Source organism: Pseudoliparis swirei, chromosome 5 (genome assembly GCF_029220125.1).
Source record: "Pseudoliparis swirei isolate HS2019 ecotype Mariana Trench chromosome 5, NWPU_hadal_v1, whole genome shotgun sequence".
Classification (NCBI taxonomy): domain Eukaryota; kingdom Metazoa; phylum Chordata; class Actinopteri; order Perciformes; family Liparidae; genus Pseudoliparis; species Pseudoliparis swirei.
The window spans coordinates 20195699-20217305 of record NC_079392.1 but is presented as its reverse complement, the minus strand read 5'-3'; the positions used below and the strand labels follow the sequence as shown (position 1 = coordinate 20217305).

At 40.1% G+C, this 21607-nt stretch overlaps 2 protein-coding genes across 2 annotated transcripts; one reads left to right on the top strand and one right to left on the bottom strand.

The window, feature by feature from the left end:
• Window positions 1-2420: 2420 nt before the first annotated feature.
• On the bottom strand, window positions 2421-16945 carry mfn1b (mitofusin 1b). Its single transcript, XM_056414629.1, has 18 exons — window positions 16829-16945; window positions 16197-16354; window positions 15866-16001; window positions 15368-15530; window positions 13796-13920; window positions 13492-13600; window positions 11657-11764; window positions 10850-11003; window positions 10512-10579; window positions 8580-8701; window positions 8148-8274; window positions 7591-7695; window positions 7386-7488; window positions 6181-6407; window positions 5877-6056; window positions 5010-5206; window positions 4221-4355; window positions 2421-3465 (listed from the first exon to the last, which is right to left on the bottom strand). Exons 2-18 carry the CDS (start codon window positions 16342-16344, stop codon window positions 3396-3398), a joined length of 2277 nt encoding a protein of 758 aa, XP_056270604.1. The 5' UTR covers window positions 16345-16354; window positions 16829-16945; the 3' UTR covers window positions 2421-3395.
• Window positions 16946-17867: 922 nt separating this feature from the next.
• On the top strand, window positions 17868-21113 carry plaat1 (phospholipase A and acyltransferase 1). Its single transcript, XM_056414992.1, has 5 exons — window positions 17868-18022; window positions 18910-18959; window positions 19420-19558; window positions 19872-20140; window positions 20923-21113. Exons 2-5 carry the CDS (start codon window positions 18933-18935, stop codon window positions 21022-21024), a joined length of 537 nt encoding a protein of 178 aa, XP_056270967.1. The 5' UTR covers window positions 17868-18022; window positions 18910-18932; the 3' UTR covers window positions 21025-21113.
• The last annotated feature ends 494 nt before the right edge of the window (window positions 21114-21607 follow it).

Here is a 21607-nt window from a genome sequence, read left to right as displayed (position 1 = left end):
GAAGCACCTGAAACGAGGACCAAAGGAGACAAACTACAGTTTGAATAATTTTTGCTTTAGGGGCTTATTGTTCAAACTTAACTTTACATATATTTTGCTTCTTGGTGGCAGTCGATTGGACAAATTACAAAGGCTCATTTTGACAACAAAGTTGAATTGTTTAATTGAAAGGGACATTTGTATTTAACTCTAATGCTAACATTGTTTTTTAGGCCAAATGCTGAACTGTAGGAGTATTCAATATCCACAGATGTGGATTTTATTAATAATTCTAACGGGTGAAACAAGTGCAAAATTACCGCCTGGAGGTTGCATGCTCCGTCAACTTTCATCAATCCTGAACAAAACATCATCACCTGATCATTTTATCCCATTAGGCATTTGTGTGAAATTGTCATATGTTCATATGAACTCTTAGTTTATGGCCCAAAATGTGTTTTGTTGTGAGCTCAGTAACCTTTGACCTCCATTTTGTGGACATTTGTCCCAAATTTGAAGGAAAGCCAGTCCCGTCATGAGGATGTACAGTCCTAAAATATAATGTTAACCCTTGTGTTGCCTTAGGGTCATTTTGACCCGAATCAATATTACACCCTCCCCCCGCCTTAGGATTAATTTGACCCCATTCAATGTTTAATGTCTGTGTTCTTTCGGTAGTCAACAAACAAACATAAAGTGCCTCACACTTAAACTTGGAAAACAATATTAATTCTAATAATTTTCTGGAGGTTTTAATTGCTGGCGTCAAATTGAACCCAAAGGGTAAAATGTTAGTAAATATAAAGGTAACAGGAGGGTGAAACATTGAATCGGGTCAAAATGACCCAAAGGCGGGGGGAGGGTGTAATATTGATTCGGGTCAAAATGACCCTAAGGCAACACAAGGGTTAAGAGGCATAAACGGAGAAAAAAGTTCACAAAAAGGAAAACTAATGCAGTAACAATCGGATGATGCAACTGTTAGAAGTGCAGCAGCTGTACAGATCCTCAGCCTTATGGTCAATCTGCAACCAAATGGTGAATGGACCTCCACCTGTAAAAGTGCTTTAATGCTCCATGACATCATTCACACATTCCCACACGTTAATACACTGATGGGAGAAGCTAAGCTTCCACCTGCACATCAGCAGTAACAATCATTCAAACACCAGAGGCACAGCTACGGGAGCAATTTTTTTTTAATGAGATTGGAGTGGGACTCGGAGAAAATGTGAAGTGGTGCTCTTCGCAATAAAACATCTTTGAGGGACTTGTCTCGGCCAATCAGCGTCAAGATGTCTTCAGCGTTTGGTGGTTTAGGTTCGCTTGATGTTAGTCCGCTACATCTGCTGCTGTCACGCTGCACGGTGTAGCGATACTAACAAAGTACCCGTACGTTAAGAGCGATGTGATTTAGCATATTTTTTGTATCGATACTTCATTAAAAGAGAGCGGGATCAGAGCGCACGCGCTGCTCCGTGTCAAGCTGTATGCACGTACTGCGCAGCGCTCACAGAGAGGGCCGTTAAGTGGCGGAATTTTTGGCTTTAAAAATAAAAATACAAAAAGATGCCAGAAGTGAAATGTTTAAGTTCAGTCTGTAAAGTTGTGTAACTCTCCAGCTGCTCATCCTGATGAACTCTGTATCCTCTGGTCAGATACAGACTAACGGCCTCATCGTGATAATCAATGCTATGATGGCTCCATGTAGTTTCATTAATAACTTGTAGGCTAATACTAATATTACTGCCATTTGTTAAGTGTTGAAAAAGTTATTAAAAAGTGAACCATACAGATATTTATGTTATTATTATAGATAAATATACCAGCATTGTATTTATGGTATACTGTTTTTATGGTATTGTATCAGTATCATATTTATGGCAGGTATGGTATAGAAGATCGTGACAACCAGGTAGAGGCAGAACCGACTCAAGGAACAGAGTCAAGGAACAGTCAAGGACCCGACTCATGGAACAGACTCAAGGAACCGAGTCATGGCTCAGCAGAGCACACAAGTCTTAAAGACTTGTTCACGCCAACAACAAAAAAAGGAAGTTGGTTCATGAATGACCATATTATACACAATATTACTATTATTATAGGGCCCGATCACTGACTTGGTGCCAGAATGGAGGACCTATAGATTATCATACAACGTCCAACATCGATGTTCGTGGAAGTCACATATTTTAATTATATATACAATATATATATATTACATTTAATATAATATATATATTTATATACAATATATAGCTTTTTTGATATAAATATTTCCTTCAATAAAAATGTGCATAGCAGTTTTTTAAATGATTCTAAACAGTAAATTAATGTTTTCTTGCCAGCAGTCTTGCACAATACGCATACAAAACGAAAACAAAACATTGACACCGAACGTGGCTCTCATAGGGAAAAGTTTTCCAAATGAAATCACAAGGTCGTTTTTGGATTGTGGCAGATTTAATACAATTGGGCAAATCTGGAGGTATTTCAACACGCATTCAAGAAAAAAAGAGACAGTTTTACCAAGTGTGCACTGGTGTTATTGTCATTTTAAGCCTAAAGGTTATAAATAAAGTAGGATATTATAAAATATGAGGTCTTCCAAAACTTTTGATCTTTAGTTTGGATCATTAGAAAATAGAACATGAAACAGTATGTGAAAGACATGCTTTCCCTTTTTACTCTTATGTTTTCTCTCAATTAACTTTAATTAGGTCCTTCTAATTCAGGAAAACGTTTTCTCTTTTATTAAATATATTTATTTTTTGTTGCTAACTCAACAGATCATGTGCCCTAAAAGATACATGTACAGACACTTCACAAAAGTTAGTCAAAAAGACATTCACAGTTAGAAGCACCCGACCAGAAGCCTTCTGCCGACCGAGAGTCCAATACCACCTTATGGAGCGAGTGAGCCCTCATTTCTGTCTTACAGGCAGTTTTGCGGTGCAGTTGGTTCACTGCAGTGTCTCCAGTGCCTGAAACTCCCAGTTGGCAGTGGAAAATGGGGGAATATAATACTGTCATTCAGGGGCCTCCACTCTCTTCTGTCAATTATGAGGATGGAAATTACTGATAATTTGTGTTAGCAATTGATCAATCTTTTTTTTTCTTGATTCATTATGTTGTCTAGAAAATGTCAAAAAAGATATGTTGACTATTTGGTGTGACAAAAAGACAAAAGAAAAAGAAAAGCTTTTTTACAATTTTACACTCGAGAAGCTGCCAGACATTTTGGTATTCTTTTCTGATAAATGACCGACCTTTCATATTATCAAATAGATGTATCTTTCCAGCACTACGGTCCACACAGAAACCGTGGTGTAGTTTCGGAGAGGACCGGGCGCCGTCGGGCTGAAGAATGATCGGCTCAACGAGAACCAAACTGAGGAGCCGTGAAGAAGAGCAGCTCACTGCTGAGGATGCAGGTACTGGTTTGTGAACAACTCCAACTGTTTCTCCAGGTCTGTCGCTTTGTGTCTGCAGAGGAAACAAATCCATCAAGAACGGCCCAACTTCATCCCAAACACAAGTAAACTCTAATCCTTTTCTCACTAATTATATGATATGATATACCTTTATTCGTCAGTGGGGAAATTTCAAAAATCACAGCAGCGGTGCACATCAGAGCATCAATTAAAATAAATATAAAACACAAAACTAAATACTAAAAATTAAACTTTTTATTTGGCACTGTTCTGCAACATCTGAATTCTCAAAAAAATGCAGTCGTTTGTATATCAAGACTGAATATCTGACTGTTGTGGCAAACATTGGATACCCAAACCTTTCAACAACAAGTAGTAGTAAAGACTCCCGACCTGCATACAATCCCTGTTTAGAGAACTAATTTGCCCATTTCCACTCTTATTTATATTTGATGTATTGTGACACAAATACATACACTTTTATAAATATCAGTGCTCGAATGGAAAGAGGAAGCAGTATCAGTAAAAACTGATTCTCCTTTCTGTGTTACAAGTTAGTTCTCTTTCCCAAACATGAGCAGAAGTAGCTGAAGAGCTGCTCAGCCAGTGGCAGCATCATCATATTTCATTGTAAACACAGGAGCCACATCCTTTTATAGTTATGAATGACACAATCAAATTCTGGCTCTATCACTCATATCATTGAGGATATTTATCTCCCCCAGACAAGACCTTCCCTAAAAGTCAACTCTCTCCCCCCCCCCCCTGTCCATGTTGCCCACAATGAAAGGAGGAGCCAGCACTGACCGCAGGCTCTTGGAGTGGCTCTGGACAGTCTCCAGCTGATCTATCTTGGCTGTCAGTTGGCGGATTTCAGCCTCAAGCTCTTTCTGCGTTTGGTCCACCTGCTGACACAGCCGAGCAAAGGTCGCCGTCATCTCCCTGGCAACACAGAGGGCACAGAATTGCAGTGCTTATTTATTTAGCCCTGCGACAGAGGGGAGAGCAGGGATGAGATCTGTGTGTGTGTGTCACTCTTTCACGCAGTGAATTAAAGCACATGCAAGAAAGTAGTACACCCTAAACGAAGACCAGATGAAAATGCGACTAGATTTGATAAGATAAAAGACAATTTACGACAAAGATTACAATTAACATTTAAATTAAAAAGCACTTCAAAAAGCTGCACCAATGAACCGCCAGACATAACGGCCTCTTGTACATTCGTACCGTTACCGAAACTGACATCTCTGGTGCAGTGAATTGGACGCTTACTGTGAGCATGAACGTCGTTAGAGTGCTGCAAGTTAAAGACTTAATACACTGGGCATTATTATAATGTAACTTATATCACATCAAAGATTAATTGGAAAGAAAAACTAACTTTTCAAAACATTACGAAGAGACAGTACACCATTGAATGCTGCAGTGATTAAAATAGCTAGAATCTCTGTACAAATTAATACTAGACTATAGACTGAAAAAACTGCCAGAAAATCATCATAAATTGGATCTAATCTTACACAGTTCATGCAAGTATATCAAGTACTTGTGAACTCCTTCATGGACTGCTCTGTATACCGTATCCGGACTTACTGTTGGACCTGGTGGCTACAGTTGGAACTCGTAAAGCTGACGATGAGCTGCAGCTTCTCTGTTGCGTAGTCCACAAACTGGCGCTTCAGCGTTCGCTCCTTCGCCTTCGTGGTCCAGGTGAGTCTCTCGTAGAGGTACAGCAAGCCGTACAGCGAGGCCGACAGCGCTATCAGCTTCCAGCCAACCATTTTCCATACCTTAGAAAATGAATGAATAAATACAGAAACAAGCAAAAGCATTTCTGTTCAGTGCAATGTCCTGCATGTCCCGAATAAAATACATCCATCCATTTTCATCCGCTTAATCCGGGGTCGGGTCGCGGAGGCAGCAGACCCAGACTTCCCTCTCACCCGCAACACTTTCCAGCTCATAGAGCTAGTGTATGCTGCCGGTCTACAGAGCACCCGACCCCGATGCTTGTCCCTGCGGGTGGCGAGTCCACGGGGTGTTGTTTGAAATGTCATGCATCAAATTTGAAAAAAAAGGAGTAGTCTGGTTCTTTGCATTTAAATTTTAACACCTGATTTTTTAGAATCCACAAGTGAAAATAACTTCTGCAAAAATTTCTTGAGTTAACATAACCTACAGCAGACAGTTTCCTGCTACCTAAAGTTGTCTAGAATCCCTAATAGGCTGTGAGGTTGGCCGGTAAAATCTGAACGCATAAATATGTTAACAAATTATTTGAATGCAAATGATTGAGAAGTTTTTTTCCACATTTTGAAGCCAAATGTTAAAGTTAACTTAGTATTTTATGCCAATTGAAATACAACATTTTCCAAAGAGAAGCACCTTTGAGCTGAAAGAAGAGAAAACTGAACATCGATCCCAGAGGTTAACATGCAAGATACATCTTTGGAAACATACTACTCCTCCAACGACGATGACGCTCATTGAGGTGCGGGAGGTGAGGGATGCCACGTTGGTTGCCACGGCTACCATCAAGTCCTCTTGGGTCATGAGAGCTGTCTCGTTGTTGGGCGGGGCTGCTATAGACGGGGGTCCTGAGCAGGGCGTAAGGGCCAGGGGCATCGCTGGTCGAGAGCCCTGAGTAATGACAGCTCAGTTAAAAAAATAACGAAAGTATATTTTGTGTTCATTGAGATGAAACATCCCAATATAAAACAGATGTGAGTGAACAGACACAACCGGCTCGCTCTCTCGCCTGTACCTGGAAGTTCTGATCCACCAGTCTGAGCGCTCTCTGTGCGTTGACAGATCCCAAGAAGCGGTGGACTAACGTGGTCCAGCCCAACGAAAACTGGAATTCAATGTTTTCCTGGAAGTCGTTGCAAAGGGTGGCGCAGTTCAGGTCGTAACTCAGGTCAAACTTCCTGCTTGGCACCAGCATGTGGACTTGGCTCTGGGCCGCAGAGGGAAGCAGAGGGAGCATGCTCTCTGGAGAGTGAGAACACATGGATCAGAATACAATAGAAATAGACAAAAATACACAGAAAACATGGGATCATGTGAGGCTTAGTTTGTACGTACTACATGCACTGATGCGCAGGAGATATATATACCCACGTTAAGGGACTATTCTTCCAATTAAACACTTTTTGTGCAAATACATTACACAACTAATAATACATATTTGGTAGAAGGGGCAGAAAATGGCATCACATGATGAAAAAAAAAAAAGCCACCAGCACTTTATTTGAATATCCTGGTTTTCTTTATCTCTCCCGAGGGGGGAAGAAGAAAAGTCACACCCCAATTCCATAACATTCCATAATTCCTTTTCATCAGAGGGCACATTAACACCTTTTCAACGCCACTGTCACTGAGCACAGCGTGCATGCGTGCCTGTCACGGTGACGCACTTGGGCATAATGGGCCATGGGATGATGGCATTCAGCGAGGAGGGTAATTTTAGCAGGGCGTCGTAGACCATAGCCCGAGTGGCCAAAAGGTTTGGACTAAATTTAGCAGCACTCTCTCAATGAGTGACTGAGTGAAAAATCTGGACTGATGTAATTTTCTATAAAATGATTAAAAGGAAAGGTTCGATAAATGATAATTTTCAACAACAAACTGTTAATTTTAGCTTTGATCTTCCATTGTTTTTGTGTTTCTCACTTTATTAAGATACACTCAACAACACTCAATATTATAAATGAACAAGAGATGGCTATAATCCCTTGCTGATGATGTAATTAACTGTTTGTAAAATGTTTGTAATTTAAGTGATTGATGGAGTGTATTTTTTAGAAAACCTTTTGGTTCAGCAGAACTATTCACTCCTGGTGGATAAACCTAAGGGCTACAGGCAGATTTGTTCTTGGCTTGTCTCGAGATAACCGTCACACAGACAATGCAATATTACTACAGAAAAGATCTCAGTATTTATTCCAGTCATGTGTCCAGTGTAATTACCCATCATGTATTTCTGAGAGAACTGGACAGAGGCGTTGACAGCATTGGAGCAGCGGAAGGCCAGGTTCTTGCCCATCCCCTCCTCCACGTGAGAGAGCAGCTCCTGCAAACAGAACAGGAGTCACATGAAGGCAGGGAATACGAAAAATAGATTATTTCCAAGGAAAGGTGCGGTCACAAATAATGAATCCCTGCCACTACTCACAGACTTGTAGATCTTGAGGACATGCGACGAGGGGTGGAAGTCACATTGGAACTCGTCAACGATCACGTGGAGACGACAGATTTCCTCTCCCATGGCGCTGGATACCTGGATCAAACAGCACGGGCGTTATGAGCCAGCTGCAGCCCGGAGTGGGCTGGACTTATATGTCCAACGCATCAGATCTCAAGCTAGTGTATTAAATAGCATAACACGGTCTTTTCTGATGGAAATCTACCTGCAAGACAACGTCTGTTTTTGGTTTTAAATCAGTGTGTTTTTAGTTTTTTTTACTCTCAGTACTGACTTTTTAAAAACTGCTTGAAACCATTGTATTTGAAGTATTTTTATGAGAGACAGTCGGAGTAAACTCATTTAGAGTGAAATAATTAGTGGATTAACCTGCAATTTCATTAAAAAAAAATCGAAAGTAAATGCCCACGATTTGCTAGTTACATCTTCTCAAATGGGAAGATTTGCTGTTTTTACAGTCTTCTATTAATTTCCACACATAGATACAAAAACACAACATAAAAAAGTTAACCAGTTGTTGCCATTACCTTCGACTCCACCTCCTCACTGATTGCCTTGATCTTCCTCTTTATATCATCAATCAGCAAGTTGAGCTGATTCTTGACAAACTCCAGCCGGTCCATCTGATACTCTCGGTCTTCCAGAGACGCCACTCTGAGTTCCCACCCCACCAACAGGAAATAAAGTCACAAATGCAAACTAGAATCAACTAATAAAGATACACAAAAAGAAAACACAGTAGAAAGTAGCTTTCTAAAAAAAATCCCGCTGATATTATACTACCTCATTCATCCCTCTATTGCTAAACAAAATGTAATTCAAATCATGTTACCCGAAAATATTTATTTAGTTTTATAGATTACCTCTATAAGCCAATCATGAGACATCAGACTCCCATTAAAAAAAAGTCCACTAATCCATACCCCCTTAAAAGATTATATACCGAACAAGATAATCACCTCTTTTCTGCCGCCTCGATGTTGATGGCGTCCATGATGCTCTTGACCTTTTCTGTGATCTGCTTGGCCCTGATAGTGTGCTGCTCAAACTTTGTTTTCACTGCTGACTGCGAGATACACTCCTGCGAGGCCATAACACATGAGTTACTGTGACAGCTATAGGGGCTGCTGCTGCTGAACAGGGTGCGTGAACTTGCACGCTACCAGGGACGAACAGAAGACAAGATAGACACCTGCTACTTTTAAGAGAAAGGAAAACACACAGGTGTGAACATGACGGCAGCAGTGTGTGTATCTTGTGTCCCTCAGCCCACATTTTGCAATGTCACAGTAATGTGTTGGTAAAGCCACAGGGAAATTATAAAAAACATATCAAGCATAAACAATCACGAATGAAAGTGAAAAAGAAAAGAAATACGGAAACATATAAAAGGTAGGAGTACTGTGTCACTTTGGGATAATTCCCTATTCCACTCTTTAATCCACTGTAGGTCACACAAATCAAGCAGATTATATTTAAAGTGATACATTAGAATCCTTAGGATTTTTGATGAATTAAAAAATATTTTGGGGGGGATTTCAAATCATTCAATGTATTTAGATTAAGTTATCATCTCTTTTAAATAGTAGTTTAAATTGTTAGGGGCGTGCATGTAATCCAGAGTGATGTATCACTCATTAACAGCCTCATCATTTACTGTTCACTGAGTGGTGCGTCAGAGCTGCACTAAACTGGCAAAATCCGTGGGGCTTGTATTGTGAAAAGGCTGCACACCCTGAACTCATCAGGAAGGGAACCATCTCTACTGCATCCTGCTGCTGTGTGGAACACGACCTGAGGCATGTGCAACATGAAATCAGATCACAGTTTCTCTGATTATTGACACATGTAGTTGTTAAAAACAAAGTTGGTTTGGCTGCACTGTAAACAGACACGACAGTTGCTGTTGTATTTCTGACAAAGGCGCTGCACAGCGAGGGCGTAGGTCATTATTTTCATAGTAATAAACCACACATTCTGTTACCACAGCAGGCACAGGAGTAGCCAAACTAACTACAACTGCAATCTTAAGGATTTCAGATTTTATGAGACGATAAATTTCTCCCAGGATCTCTCTCCCTGGACACAGTTCAATTCCCGATGTTATGATGAAAACACAGAAAATGTAGAAATGAAAGTTAAAACGGAACAAAATCAACTTGGAATGAGAACAGATGGATGTCCTCGCCTAAGCGAATCTAGACTTCAGCATTGAAGACACAGGATGATGGAGAAGGCACAGTGATTGGTCTAGAAGGCCCTGCAGCCGCTAGCTTCATGCTGAATGATTGGTGGCAAAACCAAACCACCGAGCAAAGTTTGATCAGGTTTTTACTGTTCGAAGAACTTTGGTTGCGTCTTGTTTTATTCAATATCTTCCTCCATGCAATAATCTTAAACAAACGATTTAATATACTTGCGCGAACACACACACACACAGGCATTTTCACCAGGCAACTGAATTTTTCAGAATAAAATAAGCTCTGATTCAGCGTCGGATAAAGCGGCCGCTGTCTGTATCTCTTGGTCTGAATGAATGAAACAAACTGTGATTCACCTTCTCTCCAGTTGTAACTCTTTCTCACCAGCGGCAGCCAGACAACGTCAAAGAGATTGGCTTCAATTTATGAAATACCAACCGCAGTGTTCATCAGTTTAATCAGCATCTGTGCCGTTTTTGGCTCGACGCTGCTTTCCTCTCAGAGGAACTGTTGACTTTATGGTCGCAGTGGCGAATTACAAATATGCCAAAATCATTGAGAACGGCTCGGTATTCTTCAAAAATATGTCTCAGGTTCAGACAATAAATAGATCATGCTTTGAGAAGTGGGAATACAATTATTGGAAGATATTGAGAGGACAGGGAGACACACACACAGACACACACACACCTCAAACCTCCTCTCAAAGCATTGGAACTCCTTCAGTCTCTCGTGGAAGCCTTCAGCCAGGGCTCCACCTGTTAGATGAAATAATCACATTGTATGTAAAAAATAGCACAGGCACATTATACATTAGGTATACATTATATATATGTTTATTTGACTTATTTGATTTGGATACATTTTATAATTGTAATCAATTATAGTCTAAAAAAAGTTCAATTATAAGAAAAAGAAAAGAAAAAAGGTTCGAAAAAATACCCTGGTTGTAAATGATATTAAACATAAGGATATGCAGTTTCTCCACCATCCACAAATGCGTCCTTCATGAAAATGCAACGACTCACCTGCTTCAGGCATGCCCTGTGCACGTTGCATGCGGGAGTTGAGCACCTCTTTGGCGGAGACAAAGAAAATGCGGTTGGGTGCCTGGTCGCGGTCCACGACCTTCAGCTCCTCCACCAGGAAGTTCACACAGCGGTCTGTGTGCTGCTTCCTCACCTGCACAAGAGGTGTCACATTCTTAAGGTGCACTATAGGTCATGATATGGATGTGTAGCTGAAAATGTGTTCATAGCCAAAACCAATTTAGTTTGTTAAACAAAACAAACAACATAAATCAGATTTATTTTTTATTTAACCCTGGTGGTAGCTAGAGTTGCTCCGATCAGGTTTTTTGGTGCCGATCACCGATCACTGAAATCAGTATCTGCCGGTCCGATAATACCGATCACCGAGTCGATTGAAGCATTCTATTTATTGTGTCGAATTATTTATGAATTATTCTTAACAGCATTGGTTTTGTATTTTAAGTATTTAAATTACGAGACGAGAGTATCATGAATTGACAACCATCCGTTTAATTGCAGGGAACGTGCAACATTCCAGTGTAGAACCCCTAAATGCAGACCGTCGGGATGCCCGGTGTGGTGCGTAGGCCCTTGTGGGGCTCCATGCGTGGGGATCCCCTCAGCCGTTTTGAGAACGCCGATCAAAACCGATAATGGGAATATCGGCCGATATGGATCGGCGCCGATCAGATCGGAGCATCCCTAGTGGTAGCTACTCTTGGTAATTTTGTACAAACCTGTAAGAATTATAACATTTGCACATTCTGTAATAATCAAATATTGCTGAACAATCGGTTGACTCACATCCTCCATGTACTCGGGTTCGTTTGCTGAGGCATCCCAGCGGTTGTTGAGGATGAAGATGTTGGGCTTTGACAGACGTTCGTTCACTTTGTGGAAAAAGTGCTTTTCCTAGATGGCAGGAAAGGGAAAAGTCAGAGTTGCTTAAATCAGTCAAAACTAAACCTTCATTTCATACCTGCTTTTTCTCTCAAACAAAGCTGCTACTTTTGACACAATAACATTTTTGTTAGTTTATTGTTCAAAAGATAGATAAAACGAATGCCGGTTGAAGTCAGAGATGTTACCTTTATTCTGAAGGCAACAAAATAAGTTTTATTTTGAAGGAACTTCCTATCCAAAAGACCAGAAGTGTGACATTTGACCCCGCCATTTTGATTTGGGGCCTTAAGCCAACCAAAGTATAGGGCGTATTCACGTGACGTCAGAATCTCAATCGCGCCATCTTGGGGTCCCACTTATTAAATGTCAGAAGAAGTTGACCTGGCTATCGTGTCCGCTGTTTGATTATGCGAGAGCCCAGCAACCTCATGTCCTTCTGCATTACCAAAGAAAGATTTCAGCGGTTGGAATTGAATATTTGCAACGCTTTTTTACCTGATTTTACTCGCTCAACACTTTGTGGTTAATTCGCTAGTTACCAGCACATAGCCCGGTCACATTCCTGTAAAACAGTTTTCATTTCCGCTATCGACCATGGGACATTAACAACTATTTCTGCGTTATACTTGTTGTGGAAATACCACAAATGTCGGAACATCAAGCGCCCCGTGTCTGGGTTCATATATGATCCGTAGTCGCACAGCTCCGCCTCCAGGACGAGTGTCTGATGAAGCCGCCTCCAGCTCCTTCAGGACCAGCAGTGACTGTTTGGCTGGCCGTGCTGATGCTGTTCCCATGGAGCCAGTGTTTTATTTTACCTTGAAATGAATCACAGAGTAAAGGCAGACATCGCCCGACGGAGTTGCCATGTTCATGGCTTCCTCCCAAGTTTCCATCCACAGTTCCTTTTGCGCAAGTGAAAGACATTGATTTTCGCTCGGCGAAAAAGCAAAAAGAGATTATTGACGAGAGTGTGTCAATGGAAACGTGCCCACAACCCGATGTATCAACAGAAACACATGAGAACAGTCCTAACGCTCATACGCCGAGTGAAGCCGAAGTAGATGCATGACAAGTTGAAGTAATAGCCTCTTGTTGAGCTGATAAACCCATATTCTGAATCATTAGTCCCACATCCAACAATGAGGCACAGTATAATCACAAGGCACACCGCTTTGAACTGAAATCGTGTCTCTTTCAGGATATAATAGTCATTTCTCAGGGAAGAGCGGCATACAAGCAAGCAAAACAATGCCGTGGTGGGACCCCAAGATGGCCGCCAGAGTTTGTTGTGGTCACGTGAGTGAATACGCTCTATTGCATAGTTTGAACTGACGAATTGCCAACTTTTGAGGTGTTAGAGAAGTGACTGCTTACTAAATATCGAGAATTGTGCTGGGGACAGAACATTATTTTCGGACTGAGCTCGCCAGACAGAACTACTACACAGGGAGCTGTAGTTAGACTGTGGACGCGAGGCTCATTCAGGCCCCGAGATCGTGAACGTTAATTGTTTGTCTACTTTTGCCCTTTGTATATTGTAAAGTTAATTCTGGTCGACGAATCCTTCCATACAGTAAACTACGTATGGAAGTCAATTTGTCTTCTCTGCATTGATAGACCTCGATGCAGAATAGCGACAATAGTCAGACCTAAATATGACCTAAAACATGTCGTGAAAATTTCACAGGATATTGGCAAATCATTTATTTCAAGAGGCTCAGAGGAATTATTACCGTGTTCATAAGCGTGGATTCAGCGTTAGCCACCAGCACAAAGACATCAGCATCCAGGCAAAATTTGTCAATCCAGCTGTCCAGTTGTGTTGTGACATCTATTCCTGGGCTAAGAGAGCGGATGAGGGGTCAAGAGGTCAAATGCATGTCATCGATAAAATATTAGCATTAATATGTCTATTTGAACAGGATTTTTTTTTTTCTACACCTAACTGACTTTATCTGTGTGAAATTAACTTTGATGTCCTTGATTGATATTTGTAAATGTTATAAAGATCCAGGTCTGATTAACGGATCACGTTACCTGTCCACCAGCACCAGGTCGTCTCGAAGCAGAGCACACTTGGTCTTTGGCCAAAACACACGGACGAGACAGCCGGAGTCCAGACTCTCGTCCATGTGGAGTGCGTGAGCCAGCTGGTTTACGGTCTACAGAGGAGATGTAAATGGACTGTCGTTATGGTTGTTGATGTAATAACAAATCTTTAATGTAGATTGTATGTATGTTACATTATGATTTGAAGAAAACATTACCTACCACGTTACAATAACATGTCTCCCTTATTTGTAATAACTATGACTTTTCTGACTCGGGCTTTAGGCCTGAAGAAAATCTGAGTACACAGTTTCTTTAATCACTCTTTACAATATATAATGCTGTTTTTGTTTTGTTTTTACAGCATTGAAAGGAAGACTTCCATACATCTAAGATGTATGGTTTATTACTTGTTTTGCTTTGACTCTCTGTGGAGCACTTTGTAAAGATTGTTTTTAAAGGTGCTATATAAATAAAGTTATTATTATCAGGAAGGTATAATTTAGAGTATCAGCCGATAAGGTCACAATTTAACAGTGCAATTTGATTATGTAACTTTTTTTAGGCTACCAGCATTCTTATAATATCAACTACCATTCACATTACCAGATATTAATGTTAATTTTACAAGAAACTCCACATTTATTTCTGACAATGCAGCCAGTGCCATGTAAAAGCACTCGACAGATTAAGAAAATAGAAGAGGACAAATATGAACAGATTAAAACCGATGGGACTGCTTAATATTTAGAACCCGTGTCCACTTCATTTAGTTCAATGAGGCTTTCGTTTCACACACCTGACACCATCGTAAATGTTCTGCATACCTGTGTCTATATTAACATGGCTGTAGGTTCAGGTCGTATGAGCTCCAGTCACACATGTTGGGTTAAGTAAATCAACATGTGCCAACCGCCAAATGGAAACATTACTCAACATTATAATTAAGATAATTAATCTTTTGTACAGCTGACAAGTTGACATTAAACATTTAAGGATTTCTGTGTAATCTATTATTTGTTTTTTATCACTTTGATATTGTATTACTGTTTAGACCCTTTACATTAGCCTTCACATGACTATAATACAAGAAATAAATTGGCATTTATGAAAACATTTCAGTAAACTACTACTTATACAACTATTAAATACTACTGGTAGAATAATCAGGACAAAGATGTGAGCTTGGCTCAGCTATCAGGGTGAAGTAAAAATCTTATCATATTGTATCCTCAACAGTGTGAGCCATTTGAGTCCAACAGCACTTCCACAACAACAGTAAAGCATCCCATCAACCACATTGCTGCCATTCTTATCGCACATGGGCAAACACCAGTGAATCAAGAGAGGAAATGTGAAGAAGTGCAGCATCACTCATGGTCTGATTTGCAAATATGGCCAGATCCTGGTTTGTGTTAAACCCATAGACTGTATACAGGTAAAACCGTTCCCAAGAGTTTAGAACAAGAACAATGTGTAAATATATGAATAGGAGACAGGCCAGGGCTCATAAAAGACTAATTAGAACCTAACCAAAGCAGTTATTAAAATAAAATGTACCTTGATGCTCTTCTCCTCATCAGAGCCCTCTGTCTTGAGGTAGGCCTTGTCTTCATCAGTGCCCTCTACACTGAGGAAGCAGTTAGTGGTGTGGCCAATCCCACTGGGCAGCACGCGGTCCCTCAGCATGGCGTTGACCACTGTGCTTTTACCATTACTGGTCCTAAAAACAAAACAAACCCGCCATGGAATGCATTTGGAACCAAATAATTTGCGCAAATTACTCTCAAAATGAAAGTAAAGTCAGAAGTTGTCGCACCCAAAATTATTTTGTATGTTAAAGCAATGTTTACATTTTAAGAACATAAGAGTGAAAGCACAACAGATACCCGATTCATTTGGGGGAAAGACTAGTTTAATTTACAGTCTTCTACATCCCAATGATTATGTCTGTAAAAGGTTGCTTTTATGGAAAAGGCTTTAGAATCACATAAAAAAATAGTTAATGAAAATATTGTTGACAAATAAAATTCTGTTGTGTGTGGGAGCTGTTTTTACCTGCCAAAAAAAGCCACTTTCATGTGTCTGCGTGCCAGAACTTCCTTAATGACAGCAAGTTTGTCAGCATATGCCTGAATCTCAAACTTTTGATCTTGACTCGCAATGTTCTCCAAAGCTTTATTCCCACAGGTTTCTGTCCAAAACACACAGAGGAACAACACCTACTTCATGACTCATTCAGACAGAGTGAACCGACAGATACCAATTATGTTACGTAATAACGTAATAATTTGTAGTGTAAAACTATGTTTCCTGTTAACTGTAATTCAATTCCAATCAAATAAATATGACCTGCTACTATATAGAACATCTAAAAAAATCCTCTAACCTTCTACAAACTCGGAAGTCTCTTTCACATAGTTCAGAAGTTGTTCAAACACGTCGCTGATCTTCTTCTTGGCTATAACAAAGCGCTTCAGAGGAGAGAACTCCCCCTGTGCTGAATCTGACCGTCTGAGTTCAGGAGCTGCAGCCATGGTGTTCAATCTAAACAACGAGAGGGGTCATGAAAGGTCAAACGTAATGATATCAGTGGACACGAACCACGTGATTGAGTCGAAGTGATTAGAGTATATCGCACAGTTAATGTCTGCAGTGATATTGCAGTGGTAACAATTACTTTTAAGTGTAACGTTAGCGTTAAGTGAACTCTTACACTGCAGGAAAATGTGTCAGGTTAAATGTTAACCAAGTTATGCAACGGTTAGTGAAGCCATTACAGAAGTTAGAAGTCATCTCGTGCAACTTTAATATACGTGACACACGAGAATAACATACAATGACTGAATACGTTTGGCATCGCTCAACTACTTATGATTGACATTTGGAAATCTTGCGTTAAACGAGCGGACGCGTGCTGGTGCCAAAACAAGCTAACGGATAACGCTAGCTAACGTCACAAGCGGCAAAGTGCGATTAAATGAGCGTAAACACAATTGGATAGTGGTATTATTTCCTCACCAGTCTTATCACAGCCAGTGTCCTCTTCTCATAACACAACAGTATGGATCCAAGGCGACAGCACAGATAGTGCTTATTCTTGCTGTCAGCCTGGCTAACCTTCTGTTTGTATCCTGCAATGGCATCTGACAAGCGAGTCGTGGAAGGAGAAAGACTTCCGGAACAAACTTCAAAATAAAAGCATAGTTGATCCAAGTTGTTGCGTATTTACACTAACATTGCGTCGCCGACACTAGCTGACCTTTGCCAGTCGTGACAACTCAGGCGGCTTTGTGTAGGGAACACAACGCCGCATATACTTTTGTAGTTATTCATTTGAAATATGTTTAAACATTGTTTTCCACATAATCTGGTCTATAAATGTGCGCCTTTAACTGACATAGTGGGATGTTGTTGCTGTTGTTCTTCCTGCTATGTTAAAATTACTGCGATGAGCTTGACGCAGCTTCCAACTGCATTAGCCAATCAACGTGCAGAGAATGCGCCTGACCCCTGAGATCCATTTTAATTGTCGCGAGACTCAAGTAACTAATTACACACAGGACATGACAAGAAACGATGGTTTGCATCGTAATAACACATATAATATCAATGAATCATAAAAAAGCAGAAGAAAATAAAAGTAAAATAGATTTTACTACAGCGTTTTACATGTTTTTTTTCCATGGAACATTATAACTCCTCATCGCTTGATATCTGATGTTTAGCCCCAGTAGGCCTACAACACTATATCACCAAAGCCCTACACTGGACCATCCACATTAAAGTACTGCCCTCTATCCACCTATCTGTTTACCCATTTGCCACATTCTAAGTAGCAGAAGGGAATATCTGAACAAACACATGGGCTGCTGCCACCTCTACAAGCAAAGAGATCAGGCAGCATCCACAATAACTCGTATTCAGAAGAGCAGCGTGTCTACTTGTAAATGGGACAATGGCAGACAGGAAACGCCTCCCTGTGTCTATGTATGTGTAGCAACTGTGGCAAACTGTCATCAGTCAGAGCAACAGAGACTGAGATACCTCCACCAGAACTTCCAGCGTCCAGTTTGGTTTTCGGATATTTGACAACCTTTTATTATCTCAGAAACTTGGTATCGATCTCTTTCTATTTTTCTTTTCTTTTTGGTTATGTGCAAATTGATGATGGCCAATTAAAATGGTGAGAAAGAAAAAGCTGCTGGTGTTTGAGTAAGTATTACTCCTGTATGCACTTGCTACGTGTTGACTGTTTGAGCCTCTGGCATGAATTCAATAGAATCACTATCATACAACTATAACTCACAAAAAGGGACTTTATTCCATTTTCGTGTTTACTTTTTCATCTTAACAGTGTTTTGTATATACAGCAGCAATGTATGTTAAGAGCATTACAACAATAATGTAGGCTATCATACAATAGTTACATAATGTCAAGAGTTGTATTGTATGTTTTCATGTTAGCGTTTTGGTTTGGTAAAATGACATGGGGCTTTTTTTATTATCAGCAAGGCTCCAGCTTCATACATTATTTATGATATGGATGAACTAATTGTTCTCCTGGGTAGATATTGATTTCATCCCATCCATGTGTAATGTTGATCCAAACTAAACCCTTCTCTCTGTGGATTTAACAGATCAGTTAAATATTTGAATTATTATCTGAGGTGATCCAAGGTAATCATTAGAAAACAAACCAAAACACTATTAGAACTTTGACATAAGGCTATATAAAGGCTATAAAATCTAATTTGTATGGGTGTTTATTTCTATTTTTAAAAACCTGGGCTCAAACAATTTTTCCATCAGCTTCCCCATTGTTTTGATGTTATTGTGGCAGAACAGGAGACAAAAGAGCGTATGTGTGTATTGTCTCTCTCTCTCTCTCTCTCTCTCTCTGAGTGTGTGTGTTTGTGTGTGTGTGTCTATGTGTGTGTGTGTGGGGGGGGGGGGGTATAGGTTCCATTTGCATTGTACCATCCTATCTAGCATTATCCTTCTTTGGGAATGTAGTTATGTTGCCTTTGGACTCTTAAATGATCTGTTATTGGGTCAAAAGTAATGTTGTTTTTTGTTTCTGTGTTTTCTTTTCGTTATAGAATGTGTGGAAGCATGATGTGGGATGGATAAACAACAACAAAACACAACTGTAAGTTGATTGAAAAGCTATGATTATGACCGGCAAATATACAGTGTGTGTTTTTACAATGGCTGAATGTGAATTGGTAATAATGTAGTATGCATGACCTTTGCTGACCTTTGCTGATCTTCAAAACGGGAAACGTATGTATGATTCCTTTTTAAGGGTCTATTTACAGCAAAGGTTACCCAGAATTATAACATTTATATAATTTTGACAAATAATCCAGCAACTGTTATGTTTATAAAGGCCTGCTAGAAAAGTAAGCTGTCATAGTGCATTAGATGTTTCTGGGTTATGGTTTAAAATAATTCCCAATACAACAAATGTTCCATTTTCTAAACAACCTTATTTATAGACACATAAAGGCCCCTGTAAGATTTGTATAACTTTTATGACAACAATCAATATGGGAAATAGTTACTGTATCTTATATTTTCTCTCCCTGTGTCTCTCACTATGTGTGCAGATGGCCTCTAATGACCCCGACCTTCCTGACTCCTCTGGTGACCCCCAGCCTGGTGACCTGATTGAGATATTTAGACCGGCCTATCAGCACTGGGCTCTCTACTTGGGAGATGGTTACATCATCAACTTAACTCCTGTTGGTCAGTAGGACATCGGATGTGTGTAACTGCTGAGCTAACTTTAACAAAAAAAGTTAAAACTCTGACAACATTGGTTGATTTTGACACTCTTTACCTAAATGATTTAAAAATATTAAGAGAAAGGGTAGTGTTTTGAATGACACGATGGTGACACATTTTTTCTCTGTAACCAGGATCCTGAATGCCTTCAGGATCTATTTGTGTGGTGCATCCCTAAATAGGCTGTTTTTCTATGTTCCTATACCTGTCCAAGGTCCTACAATGTTAACTTGTGTATGTGTGATAACACTGAGGCTCTGCTCCTCCTATCCAGATGAGAACCAGGCAGCCGCCATGTCCAGTGTGAAGTCCGTTTTTAGCAGGAAGGCAGTGGTGCGCATGCAGCTGCTAAAGGAGGTGGTAGGAAGCGACTCGTACCGTGTCAACAACAAGTACGACTACAACCACACACCCCTGCCCGTCTCTGAAATCATTGAGCGAGCGCAAGTCCTCATTGGCCAGGAGGTGTCCTATGACCTGCTGGGGAGCAACTGCGAGCACTTTGTAACCCTTCTGCGCTACGGGGAAGGGGTGTCCGAGCAGGTCTCTCACTGTTTATTTTGTTTCCATTTTGTGTGCCATCAGGGCGAAATGCCACTCAACATATAGGCTCCCACAGGGACTGACAACATGTCCCCACAGTCATAGTTTTACTTTTGAATTATATCTTTGAAAGAAAATAGGGCATTTAAAAGACCGTAGGCCTACCATAAAATTAAACCTTGCCATAAAATAAATCTAATATTTAATTTATAATGGCCTATGTTACTTTCTGAAGAATACTTCTGAATTATATGTGTATATTTAAATTCTGTGATTGTGGATGCTAGATTGTGTAAATGTAGAGGGAGTCTATTTTACTTCCATCCTTTTTAGTTCTAGCCATAGGTTCTGCAAAACTAGATATACATTCAAAAGTAGTCCTGTCTTGACTAGTTGGATTTAGGAACAGGTTTGGAGTTGTTAAAGTTATGGCTGTCTTGGATTTTAAAAGGATACTCAGCCCAAAATCAATATTTTCAAGGTCATTCACCCCCATAACCTTTAAAAGTGGCTAAAGATCTTGCACTTTCTCTCTCCATAGAGCAGTTGTGGTACAGTTATGGCTGAATTAATTATAGTTTCCAATGGTTTCGTGCCCGTTTTTAGGTGGAAACATTATTTAAACATTTTTATAAATATCTCAAACATATTTGCTGTTTATTTCTGAGTATGTTACAAAGACGTGCACAAGATTAAAGAAAAGCACCGTCCATATTATTAAACATCTTTAAGATCATGGTAACATTTAGTCCACCTCCTCTTGTCCCCCTTGTTCTCCTCAGGCTACACGGGCCATTGGGGCCATCGGTTTGGTGACGGCAGCAGCCAGTGCCTTCTCTGTCCTGGGACTGATAAACACACGATCCAGAAACAGGCCTTTCTGACAGCTGTGTTCTTCACTGAAGGGTGTTGTCTCCCAACATTACTACGGCTGTGATGAAAATAAATACAAATTTAAATAAATACAAAATGAAAACGGAAATGATTGTGTTACTTGTTCATAAACTCATATAGTTCACACCAATTGATTTCAATGGTGTTTGTTTGTCTCATATTAATAAATAGGAAGCTTGGAGTGTGAAATTGCTATACCTTGGTTGCTTCACGCACATTTCAATCGTTTTTTTTATTAATAACTTTACGGTCATGCAGACAGTTCTGGTTTTATTTGTCCAGGTATCTCATGCTGAGATTCATGCGGCCACCCTAATGCGAAGGGGATGCTTCTCTTGTATAGCCCACTGTTCACCACAAAGTGTGTGGATTATCCAAAGAAACATGAACACTGTTTCTAGAGAGACACATTCCTGCTGAATTTGAATCTCCAATAACCCAGATCTTAGTGGTTGAAGTCTCACATGTAGTCTATCTCAAATTAAGATAGATAGCCTACAATCTAGATTACATCATAACAAAAAGTAGGCAAATGTTGTTTTTGTGATTAAGATGAACTTGCCTGTAACTGCA